Below are 13632 nucleotides of genomic sequence, written 5' to 3' on the forward strand. Positions count from 1 at the left end.
CTTTGCCAGGCTGCCTTCCCCTAACATCATTTAATTGCCACTCACACTCTCAGACTTTCCTCAGGGGAGCTTCCCTAATAGTGCCAAGAGTTTACTTCAACCACAGCCCCTTCCACAGTAATTATGATAATGTGTTTACTTCTCCATCTCCTCTCCTAGATGGTGAGCTTCTTCAGGGGAGCAACATTTTCCTAGTTTGGAAAAGTTATATCCTGTAACTGATAGGTGCTTAAATCTGTGTTGAATTAATGTGAATAAACTGCCTTTCTCTTAAAGCTAGTGGTGTTTAATCTGATCAATCTCACATATTTTTGCTTGTCCCTTTTCTGTTTTTAAGGTGGAGTCTGGCTCTGTTGCCCAGGCTGGAGTACAATAGCATGATCTCAGTTCACTGCAACCTCTGACTTCTGGGTTCAAGCAAGTCTCGTGCCTCAGCCTCCTGAATAACTGGGATGACAGGCACCACCACACCTCACTAATATTTTTTTTCTATTTTTAGTAGAGACGGGGTTTTACCATGTTGGTCAGGCTGGTCTCAAACTCCTGACCTCAGGTGCTCTGTCCATCTTGGTCTCCCCAGATGCTGAGATTATAGGCTGAACCACTGTGCCCAGTCGTATTTGCTTGTCATTTAAAAGGAAAGAACTAAATGGTATTTCGTCAGTCACATCAAATACAGTCAAGGCAGTCATGCGAGGCCATGTTTCAAATAAGTAGATTTGATCTATTAATGCATTATCCTAATAGGTAACCACTTACATAAATTCCACACAAAGTACACATTTTATTTTCTGTATTATTACAGGCTTTACAAAGCCTAATTTTTTTTTAAGCCTAAATTTTTCACTCTTCCAAAAGTTTTGCAGATTATGCTACTACGTCCAGTAGGCATCTCCAAAATCAAGAAAGAGTAAAAGTAATTCACATTGTTATTATCATCTGTTAATTCTGGAAAGTATCAAGGCAGACAACTGAAAAATTTTTATACTTTAATGGTCTCAAGATATAAAGAGAAATGTAATAATCATAATTATACTCTGAAGTCAAGAGAATAGAGAATAAAACCCCACATGTTAAGATTATGCTGTAAAAATGCACTCATACTTACTTCCTTTAAATGGTAATGAATTTAACCCAAAGCCTGATGTTAAGCCGGGCGCAGTGGCTCATTCCTGTAACCCCCGCACTTTGGGATACTATGGTGAGTGGATCACCTGAGGTCAGGAGTTTGAGACCAGCCTGGCCAACACAGTAAAACCCAATCTCTACTAAAAATACAAAAAATTAGCTGAGTGTAGAGGTGGGCACCTGTAATCCCAGCTACTAGGGAGGCTGAGGCAGGAGAATCGCTTGAACCCGGGAGGTGGAGATTGCGGTGAGCCAAGATCACGCCATTGCACTCCAGCCTGGGCAACAAGAGCAAAACTCTGTCTCAAAAAAAAAAAAAAAAAAAGATTTAAACTTTAATACCTGTTTATCAAAATCTAGTTACATGTACTGTTGTTATTCATACAAATAATTATTATTGTATACATGTAGTTTTTAAAAAGCACGTTAATGATCAAGTAGGCTTAACTCCTGGGGTGCAAAGTGGTTCAACATATACAAATCCATAAATGTGATTCACCATGTAAACAATTAAAAACAAAAAACATATGATCATCTCGATAGACATGGAAAAAGCTTTTGATAAAATCAAACATCTTTTCATGATAAAAAAACCCTTAAGAAATTAAGCATTATGACCAAGTCTTCAAAAGCAATTGCAACAAACCAGAAATTGACAAGTGGGACCTAATTAAACTATAAAGAGCTTTTGCACAGCAAAAGAAACTATCAACAGAGTAAACAGACAACCTACAAAATAGGAGAAAATACGCACAAACTATGCATCTGACAAAGGGCTAATACCCAGAATCTGTAAGAAACTCAAATCAACAAGCAAAAAACAAATAATCCATTAAAAAATGGGTAAAAGACATGAACTGACACCTCTCGAAATCAGACATACAAGTGGTCAACAAATGTATGAAAAGATACTCCATCACTAATCTTCAGAGAAATGCAAATGAAAACTACAATGAGATACCATCTCACACTAGTCAAAACAGCTATTATTAAAAAGCCAAAAAACCACAGATTCTGGTGAGGCTGTGGAGAAAAGGGAATGCTTATACACTGCTGGTGAGAATGTAAATTAGTTCAGCCATTGTGGAAAGCAGTTTGGAGGCTTCTCAAAGAACTTAAAACAGAACTGCCATGAGATCCAGCAATCCCATTACTGGGTATATATACAAAAAAACCCAAATCTTTCTACCAAACAGACACATGCGCTCACATGTTCACTGCAGCAGTGTTTACAATAGCATAGACATGGAATCAACCTAGGTGCCCATCAACAGTGGACTGGATAAAGAAAATGTGGCACATATACACCATGGAATACTACACAACCAAAAAAAGAATGAAATCATGTCCTTTCCAGCAACATGGATGCAGGTGAAGGCCATTATCCTAAGTAAATAAACACAGGAGCAGAAAACCAAATATCCCATGTTCTTACCTGTATGTGAGAGCTAAACATTGGGTACTCATGGACATAAATATGGCAACAAGAGACATTGGGGACTACCAGAGAGTGGAAGGAGGCAGGGGGAAAAGTGTTGAAAAACTAACAATTGGGTGCTATGTTCAGTTTCTGAGTGACAGGATCTTTCATACCCTAAATCTCAATATCACGCAACATACACAGGTAACAAACCTGCATGTGCACCCCCCGAATCTAAAATAAAAATTTAAATAAAAAGGAATAAAAAATTTTAAAAAGTGCATGTTAATTTTTAATCACATTCAGAAACTTTGAAGGATCTCTTGAAAAAATGTTTACAGCAAATCCATCACTGTGCCAAAAGAGTCACCCAGGGAAACTCCTGGGATTGGTCTTCTGTATGCTCCCCACACCATATTAAGGATCTAGGCCTGAAAGTAAAGTACTTCAACCAAACTGGTGTATAAAAACACCATATAAAACCTCACACTGGCTTTAAAAACAGTCAGTACAATAACTAATGTTCAAACTGTTGCAGAAAGGCATGAATGGACAAGGCCAAACATAACAACACAGAGATAGCATGTGGGGCTCACACAGCTGCTGCATCATGCTAGACAGAGACTAGACAGAGATGGGAGGCCTTAGATAAGTTTAGCGATTAAATATAGATTTATGTCATGACTTAAAGAGAAGCTGTAACAGATAATTTCCCAAACTCTACAAAACTCCGATCAGAAATATAAAAATTTTCAATTGAACAGGTCAAAATATAATTTGTCCTGCATTTCCAGTGATTCATCTGCTTTCTCAATATTTAATACAGTATGTTTAAAATATGTTTCACTTCTCTTACTACACACAAAACTTGGCTCAAAACAAACACTACGGTGGCAGAAATAGTATGACAAAAATATTGCTATCATGAACTGGGTGATAGGCAAAGGGTCTAAGACAACATAATACATTGAGTGTTCAGAACATCTATATATTTCTGCAGCTTCAATTACTCAGAAGTATTTGAAAAGCTCATCTGTACCACAAACTACAACAGCTGACATCTATCACTGGGGATATAAACAAGACTAGAATGTTACTGATTTCTTGTAGATATTTGCAAAGACAATCTCAAAAACCAGACATATTGGGCAATGAATTAGTTATACAGAGCTCTGAAACTAATCAAACCATATTTTATAGAATTAGATTTGCTTATTATGAGTTTTCTATAAGACATACTGAAACAATAGATTAAGTCATTTATCTGATGTCATGAAATTTGAAATTAAAATAGATTTATCTGATGATATAAATACTGAGAAAAATTATAGGACCAAATGAGACATTATTTTAGTTTAAGTATTTGAGGATAAACTTTGCTTTGAGATCTGAATTTGGCTTTTAAGATGTTTTTCTTGAAGTTATAACTTTGCAAAGTGAGTTTATGAAGTCATATAACTTTGTAAAGTGAGTTTACAAAGTTTGCCCTGTAATGTTAAATACATTCTCAAGCCTCCTCTCCTGTATCATAACTATTTAAAAAGTAGAATAGTACTAAAGAAAAACAATTTTTTTGAATACTATGACTGTAGAAACCTTTTTACTGTTCTTCTAAGCCTTCTTGATTCTGCCAAAAACCACCTGGGTATTTCAATCTGGGTGCTCTTTTTTATTTCATTTTGTATCTAAGCAGATACACTAAATAATTTGGCCAATGAACTCACGATTGTCTCTGAACGGTTCAGTTCAATTTTAAAAGAATGAACACAATCTCCAGAAATAACTAAGAACCTTCTTTGTTCTGTTCTATTAAGTTCCCTTAGGTTAACTTAAAGAACTAGTATGATTAATCTCTAGTGTACTAGAATAATAGTACTTTCACTAAATACATAGAGATGTATAATTATATAATATGTAGTATACATGATACATAGTATATACTGTAATATATACATAAAATATGTTATAATGATGTGGGATACATGAGTGATATCAGAGCTACATGATACTAAAAGCTAATCATTATGATCTTAGGACTTTTCTAACTTATAAACAGGAATGTTTCCTGATTTCATATTATGCTTACCACATGGAATCACAATTGTGAAATATAACTAATGTTCAGACTGTTGCAGAAAGTTTGGAAAGACTGCTGGAGTTTTCAAACTGTGTTTTACAGAGCTCAAGGGGGAAAAGACCAGCAGAGGAGTCAAGGAGGGGACTTAAGAGCTTTGTACCCTCACCCAAATCTTACTCCCTCCACATTTATGTGAGACCTCAAAATATAAAACTGTTAGGTTTGGAGTTAAAAAGTAGAGATCTAACACTAACATGCACTCATTATGGGAAAATAAGGAAAAGCACCAGTTTAACATTAAAAAAAGATATTTCAATATTTCAAACAGTTCATGACACTTGTATGTCAATCCCTTAGTGATCTGGGTGAACCAATTATAAAGCTATACATGTCCAAACATATTTTTGAATATTATATGCAAAGAAAATGACTAGTAGTGTCTAAAATGATTTAGAGACAAAGAAAAAGAGAAACAAAAGGAAACATGATCCAATAGAAAGCCTCTGATGCTCACATCCTTTCTGAGATCCACACCGTAATCACAGCCCTGCTGCCTGGGCAGTCTCAGTGGTTGTGGGTGTGACACACATAGACCTATCACATAATCTCTAAGCAATCTAAAGTGAGTAAAAATGAGAAGCTGATGTAGAAGCTGTAAGGGCACATAAAAAGGAGCCAGGAGGCAGAATTGAGGCCACAGAGGAGGAGCACTGGAGGCCAAAGCTCTTGGAAAGCAGAATCCATTTAAGTAGAAGATACTGAGGAAGAAAACAGAAAAGAAGGTAAGAATGTGAAAGAGAACAAAGCAGATGCAAAGATTTCCCAAGAAACAGAAATGCACAGAAAGAGCAGGACATAACAACAGTCCTCTAGAATTGCCTCACTTCCCGATAACCTCCTTGTTGAAGGATGTTACCCACCTGTTAAACAAGGAGATTATCCTTACTTAGAAACAAAACCAAAACCTTCTTAAGATACTCTGAGTCCCAGTCTCTTTGACTTGAAACTAGAACTTAATTAGAACTAATGTTAATGATCTAAGCCCAGGTTAATGAGAAATTGATGCAAACATCGTGTGGTCTTAAAAAGCTACATCTAGCACATGAGACTTCAAATGTGCTGAAACACCCTGAAGTAAGCCAGATATTGTATCATTCATCACATTTCACATTTATGCTACTTTACTTGGTTGTCAAGATTAAGCCACACTAACAGCATGGTGCAACAAATCAAATTGTCTATGTTTTAACCACTTAAACCCAAATTATAAAATCCTGGGTAGATATTATCCAATCTGGCTGAACAGTTTATTTTGCAGAATTCTTAACAAACTATGTTACCTTAGAACTTGATGTTACTTATGAAGGCCAGCATGAAAAAAAATGATAGACTAGAAGCATTTATTTACACCCCAGCAAAGGCAAAGTAACTTTTAAGAAGTTGTTATACAAACAGAATGGCAAGATTATATAGTCTCAGTGTTCTAAAATAATTATGTCAAATGCATTAATAATCTTAAGTCTGATTTGATATTATATACTCTAGAGAAGAGGTTACTAAATAGCAGCCGAAGGCCGTTATCTAGCTTGCAGCGCTGAAGGCCATTACCTAGCTTGCAGTAGTGTTTGTGTTCACCTGCAATGTTTTCTTATAAATAATTAAATTAGTCGATAGAACTTTAAAAATCAAGAGATAATATCTATAAAATCCAAAATCTCTGGCTTCTCCTGATATGCCAGAAGATTTGCCCGTATGGGTGCATAATTTCACAAGTCAACAAAGGATTGTAGCCAAGTAGGTTAGTTATTCCCATTAGATGGGGCTAGAGAAGTCCAGTTTCTTCTAATTCTCCCCAGTTGTCCACTAATCCCTGTGGGTATTTTAGCTTGTAACCTCTGCTCTAGAGATAGAAGACATAAATATCACCTCACATCAACATGCGATATAATAATTGTTAATTTATAAATGGCAATACTGCTTTGCTTACTGATGGCTATGGAACTACAAAATATTTTAAGTAACCATTTATAAATTGTTAATTTATAAACGGCAGTACTGCTTTGCAAAACTTGATAGCTATGGAACTAAGAAATATTTCAGAATTTCTAGTCTGAATTCTGTTTTGGATTTAATGGTAGTTAAAAATAGATCTAAGCTGGCACTCCCCAAGCCTTTTCCTTTGCCATATTCTCCTTACCTTTTCTGTCTGGCTTGAGGTTCCTATCCACCGGAGGTGGTTCACAGTCTGCAACAGGAACTGGCCTTCTGGGAGGGGTTTTTGGGCTCGACCTGAAGCCCATATGAGCAGGAGGAGGAACTTGCATTCCAAATGAGGAAAAATCAAATGTTCCTGGAGTCATTGGCACATAATTTGCTTCCTGAATTGGTTCTGTAAAACTGCTGGAATGTTGTCGTGGTGGTGAGTTGGGATTCATTGGGACGTAATTTTCATCCGATTCTTCACTTGAAACACTTCCCACTGTCAACACATTTTTGACTTTCTAAAACACACATATATTTATTTTAATAAACAAAAACTCTTGTCACACATGAAAACAGAATTGTAAGTCATGTCCATTCATATGGATCTCAGCATACTTTTATTTCATGATTTCACTTGGTCTCACGGCACTAATTATGAAGATTTAGACAATGAAATACACTTGATGCCAAGATCAATTATACTTACGAAGTGGTTATGGAAGCCTTCAAGTGAACTAGATCTATCACTTGGAAATGTTCGTGGAATATCATAGCAGTCTTGAGAACTAGCATCTAAAATAAAGAACAAACTATCAACATTTCTTCCTATCTTTGCCAGCACTCGGGGTCATCAGGATGACCTATTATCTTTCTCTCGTTATACATACGCATACACACATGCACACACACAGATTTTAAAAAGAATGTTCACAGCATCGTATCTTGAAATTGGCATATTAAACCACTATAAAATGCAGACAGTCACTCATATACTAACCAATACCAATATCTGATTTTGAGTGTGAGTGAATGTCTAAGTCTGGGATAAGAAAGGTTATCTAAAGATGAAGAGAAACACCTCCATTTTCTCATCATTTGCACCACCTTGGGCCCAACTTACATCTCGCTAACTTATAACCAGGTTATACAGTCACTTCAAGAAAGGAGTTAAAAATTGTTATTGAATGGTTAAATAAGCACTGATTTAAGTAATAATCACAAATACATTAAATATTTATCTCCTTGAAGACAGCTGGAAAACTACCACAAAACACAGAAATTTTAGCACACAGCATTTAGGATATGTGCATTAAAAACTTTAGTTTTCTATTTTTAGGACTGAGAATCTCAGTATCACTCAGACTCATTTTTTTTCTCCTCTCAAGGTCTGTAACTTTTGGTTACAGACTCCAAGAGATGGTATAGGAAAGTATACCCACTAGCAATCAGTGAAGTGGGTAGCGATAAGGGGAGAGAAGATTCAGCTCTTTAAACACAAGTAAAAATCAAATAAACAGAAAGCATAATGGCTAGATAGGAACAGAATATCAACTATTAGACACAACATAAAAACTGCTTATATAGGAAGGAAGGAAATAGAGCCCAACAGATGTGACTTAGAAGCGGCCATAATGGCACACAAATACAGGAAAGGGTATGACTTGGAGAGGCTTTGTGGCTGGTCCATTTCCTGCCCTTCTGTCCCAACAGAGGGCCTATCCACCCAGGACTACAGAAAGTGGGAGAGAGAAGGACACACTTCCTGAAGCAGGAAGGCATTACGAAGGTCATACTTCTTCGGGGTGAAAATCTCCAACGCTTTCTCCCTTCCAGCAGAGCATGAATGCACATATACCCTTCCAGGTAACTGTAGAGCTGAAAAAAATGGACTATATTTTGTAACATAGTATATTTAAACTACGCTTAAAAGAACAAATATTCAGACAAATCGATTTTCTATCATTAACCTCTAATAGAGAAGAAGTCAAGTAAAACTGACCTTTTCGCAATTTGTTTAAATCCACAGTGGAAATGGTATTACTACGTGATGGCGGCATCCCTGCAGTAGGGATACAGTAACTACTATCGGTGTCTGAGGCCGTACGTGGGATACTACACGTTTCCACAGGAGATCGGTCATGAGCTGGATGTGGTTTCGGTGGCCGAGGTGGAGGAATATCTGGAATAGTGTCTAGCTTTGATGTCTGTCCCAAGGTTCCTTCTGGAAATGTTCGTGGAATCTGGTAAGTATTACCAGGTGTTGGAGGAATGTCATAACTAATAGATACATGCCTCATTTGAGTCTCTAAACTTGATGTCCCAGAGGGGGTATTAAAAACATAGAGTTCTCCATCTGCTTCAGTACTTGATGGAGACACCTTTGGTAAAACATCATGGGAATAACTCCTGGGCAGGTTATAAAGGCTGGAGTCTACAGAAGCAGATGTGGCACGTGAGGGTGGAGAGTCGTATATCATTTGCTGCTGAAAGAAGCCATTCATTCCATGTTTGCTCTGGGAGGAAGCAGGATTTTTATGAGAAGGGACGTTATCATTGCAGTCTGTTTCAGAAGAGGTCGATTTTGCAGAATCAGTGTGTGTTCTAAATAAAAATTGTTAATGACAGAATAAACAAGGTGAAGACATAAGAATACATTTTTGATAAACATATTTATAGCTTAGCAATCAAAAGATAGGGCTTTTCTCATTACACTTTTTGTGTGATCCATAGGATTTAAAGCAAAAATGTTTTAAATTTACAGTTTTTATGATTAGACACCAGACAACAAAACCGCCACCACAAAACCAACAAAAGCATTCTCCCTAATTCCATCCTATACCTGCCCACACCCCCAACTCCACCTGTTAAATCTGCACATAAAAACACAATCCCTGAAGCACTGGAATTAAACATTACAAAACTCTAAGAAAGGTCAATGATTAATGCATAGACACAAGGAAAAGCATTTCCTCTGAAGAGCATGCAAAAACCTAGTGCTAGTACAATTTATAAAGTTGATCCATTGGTCTTAAACCTCCCCGCGGCAAATTTGTTGCTCTGTAAAATTAAAAGTCTAACGATTACTTGGTATTGAATAAAGTCAATCTGACCTACAAGAAGGTGACATCTAATTGTTTCCATGTATCTTCCTTTTCACTACTTTAAACAAATATTTAGCCAACATTACAAAGAGGATCAAAATACATGAGACAGAGTTAATCAACTCCAAACAATAACTCACTTTGAGAAATCTCATTAAGGTACATTTACGTACATTTTCAGTCTACATTTTGAGGTTATCACAAAATTTGGGTATAGGACAAGATGAATCTAACAACACAAGCACACTCTCAGTTCCTTAACACTAAACAAGATACCTGAACTACTTCTGCATGTTTCCAGTCTATAGGAGTTTAAACAATATTTCTTTAAATAACTATAATAGGTTTTTTTAAGGGCTTACTTGCCCAGACTTCTTAGTAACAACTGGCACTATGCACTGTAAAGTCTCCCCCTTTATTATCAGAAAACCCACACTGTGCTTCTGTTTTCCTCATCTTAAAAACATCTTAAAAGCCTCCATCTTAAAACTCATTTCCCTCACTGATAATTTCCTTGTTTCACTGACTGGCTGCTTCTTCCTGTCTCTCTGCCTGGAAATGGCCAACAGAGTTCAGTCCTCTAGCCTTTTACCACACATGCCATTAGAGATCATCCTCCTTTTCCAGAACTTCATTTTCTTCTCTGAATGTTGACAACTTCCGTCATCTTACCAAACTCCAAGTCCCATATTCTCAAACTGATATTTCTGCTTGGATACTCCACTATTACCTTGCTTGTGTGCCTCAAATTGAAATCCATTTACTTTTTAAATTAACTGCTTTTCCTGGCTTGCATGAAAGAAATTACTTTATCCAGATTCTCTAGGCTCAAAACCCAAGCAGCTTGATTACTTCTCTTTGATCCCCACTCATGCAGGCACCAAGCCCTTCTTCTTAGCCACACACTTATTCCCTTGCTCTATTCCCTTTGCTGCCATCCCAAGTTCAGGTCCCTGTCCCTGCTGAGATCTACATGACTGAACTCTCCTTAGTGGAATTTCCTCTACTTTCTGCCTCTTCCTATCTATTCATGGAGCCAGACTTCTATAAGGTCAGTATTTTCAAAACACAGTTATTATATCACTCACGTATTCAAGAGAAAAACCTAATAAGGGCCCCCTACAGGGTGTGGGAACTATAAGGCCTCACACGAAACCACTTGACATTGAGGCTACAAATAATCTGGCTCCACCTTCTCCATCCTATCTTACGTCCTACTACTTCCAAATCAGATTCTTCCCTCCAAGAGGCTCTCCTCCTCATTATCTTCCTCCCACCATGCTCACTCGGGTCTCTCTTTTCCCTCAAGCTATTTTTGCGCAAATTACTAATGATTTTCTTATCTTCTCTCACCAACCAGCTGTAGTTCATAACCTACTCTTCCTATGAAGCTTCTGTTTTCTCCATCTTAAAAACACTTGTACTGTCCCTCTGTGGAATTTCTAATGCACCTTTGCATATTCTAAAATTTGTACTTTCTTTAATTCAAACGCAGAGTTAAGAGAAGCTAGAGGAATTATGAGTAATAAGCAAAGCTCCCTGCTCTGACTAGCTTACATTTAGTGAAGATTAATTAAAAACATCGAGCTGCTTCTAGCACTGCGATAGAACAAGATATGAAGGCATAACCAGGATGCTATAAAAACCCAGAAAGATATTTAAGCCAGCTTGAGAGTTTGAGAGGAATGCTTCCTAGAGGAGCACATTCTAAGCAAAGTCTTGCAGAACAAACACGAGTTTTCAAGGTAACTCTCACATACTATCTTCATCTATAAATATTTAATGCTTGCATGCTTTTACTTCTTAAAAATCTTACTTGTATGCTCCAGAGGTGACTATATCTGAGTAGACTGTATCTTATATAATTAGTTTGTATCTTCATAGTACCTAGCATAATATTGGGCACATAGTGGTTACCTCACAAATATTTGCTATTTAACTGTTACTTCTGCAAAATATAGATAGCAAAATATATCTGGGTGATGATTTTAAGCATAAGTTGTACTGCAAGAGGAAAGCTGTAATACCAGTGAAATCAATGAAATACACTATATAAAAATACAATAGGGGCTGGGCGTGGTGATTCACACCTGTAATCCCGGCGAGTTGGGAGACTGAGGCAGTGGATCACGAGGTCAGGAGATTGAGACCAACCTGGCTAACACAGTGAAACCCCATCTCTACTAAAAACACAAAACATTAGCCAGGTGTGGTGGCACGTGCCTGTAGTCCCAGCTACTCAGGAGGCTGAGGAAGGAGAATCAGTTGAACCCAGGAGGCGGAGGTTGCAGTGAGCCGAGATCGTGCCACTGCACTCTAGCCTGGGTGACAGAGTAAGACTCTGTCTCTAAAAAAATAAACAAATAAAATAAAATATACTGAGAACTGTCACTTAGCTGTTGGCTTTTTTAAAGTTGCTACTGAAAAATTAATTGTGAACTTTCGTAAAATAAAATCTTAGTTAGTAGCATAGGTAACAAAGTTGCCAGTGTATAATTTTAAATTCTCACAGCAAACAAGCAGAATCAAGTTAGAATTTGATATTATTAACAAATGTTGATTTATACATTTTTTTCTGCTCTTACAGGTAAAATCCCATTACAACAAATACATAGAAACCAAGCTTTGGAACAAATGTGAGCTGTTTCCATCGTTTCATGGCACGGTTCACAGAAACTATTTTGTGAATCTACATAAATTCCACATTAAAATTTTTTGAAAAAGTGCTTTGTCTGAATCCTAGCCCATTAACAATCACTTTCTACATTAAAAAAAAAAAATCTTTTTGTCATAAAATAATGCTTAATTATAATCTGGTTTAAAAAAACATTTTTCTTGTCTATAAAGAAATATACTCTCTATCCAGACCCCAGCTGATGAATAAATAAATAAAATACCCTCAATTGACTGATATCACTCATTGACACATAGCTATTAATGGCAGAGACTGGCCTCTCAATCATCATTTTTCTGCTCCTTTTAAAAACAGTAAAACAATTGCTTCTTGGCTCTTTTTATCGTCTTAACTCTGCCAACTACTCAACATCAAGTAACAAAGAGGATCCAATTAAAATGCCTTATAGTTTAGAAGAGGAAAGGGAGCAGGGAAGGAGATGCTAGAGAAACCAAGAATCTGGGAAAGGCTTTATGATTCCTTCAGTCAATGCTGCACTCCCTATACTTCTCTCTACTTAAAAATTTGTAAAGAGAGGCCAAGTGCAGTGGCTCACACCTGCAATCCCAGTACTTCAGGAGGCTGAGGTGAGAGAACTGTTTGAGGCCAGGAGTTTGAGATCAGCCTGGGCCACATAGTGAGAATCATCTCTATGAAGAAGTTAAAAAATTAGCCAGGTGTGATGGCATGTATCTGTAGTTCTAGCTACTTGGGAGGCTGAGGAATGCTTGAGCCCAGGAGTTTGGAGTTACAGTGAGCTATGAGGGTGCCACTGCACTCCAGCCTGGGCAACAGAGCAAGCCCTTGTCTGTTTAAAAAAAAAAAAAAAGTAAATAAAAAGGCTTAGGGTAAGCTCTGCTTCACTGCTAGTTATGAAGACTAAACATTTCATAAATTTTAGGAATATATTTATATTTGATCAAATTTCACTAACATCCAATTTGTATATTCCATGGAATTTACTATATTGGGATTTTACCTGTATGATTAATTTCTCACACAGATCCAAAACAACCACAACACACTCACTGCAATGGAATCGTTTTGCTTTCAAAATCTTCTAGTAGTAGGTATTCCTCTCCTTCTTCAGAAACAAAAGATGACCCTTGGCTGGTTTACAATCACATAAGAAATGGAGCAAGATCACCATTTATAAATCAGTGAAATCTGTTAAGCAAGTAATACTGTGAGTCTATAACAAAGACTACAAAATAGGAGACAGATTTCCAAAAGAGCCTGGGAGGGAAAA

General features: G+C 37.0%; 1 protein-coding gene across 4 annotated transcripts in view; it reads right to left on the reverse strand.

The window, feature by feature from the left end:
* GAB1 (GRB2 associated binding protein 1) overlaps positions 1 to 13632 on the reverse strand; it is a 132160-nt gene that overhangs the window by 22159 nt on the left and 96369 nt on the right. For 2 of the 4 annotated variants that reach the window (XM_012453979.3, XM_012453977.3), the window contains exons 4-7: positions 13413 to 13493; positions 8608 to 9209; positions 7315 to 7400; positions 6823 to 7126 (exon numbers count right to left, since the gene is read on the reverse strand). In XM_012453979.3, the coding sequence (XP_012309402.1) occupies positions 6823 to 7126; positions 7315 to 7400; positions 8608 to 9209; positions 13413 to 13493 (1073 nt within the window). The remainder of the gene's footprint in view (positions 1 to 6822; positions 7127 to 7314; positions 7401 to 8607; positions 9210 to 13412; positions 13494 to 13632) is intronic. The other 2 variants (XM_012453978.3, XM_012453980.3) reach the window with 1 other exon arrangement.

Source organism: Aotus nancymaae, unplaced genomic scaffold (genome assembly GCF_030222135.1).
Source record: "Aotus nancymaae isolate 86718 unplaced genomic scaffold, 86718_ANA_hifiasm-v0.15.2.pri h1tg000033l, whole genome shotgun sequence".
NCBI classification, from domain to species: Eukaryota; Metazoa; Chordata; class Mammalia; order Primates; family Aotidae; genus Aotus; species Aotus nancymaae.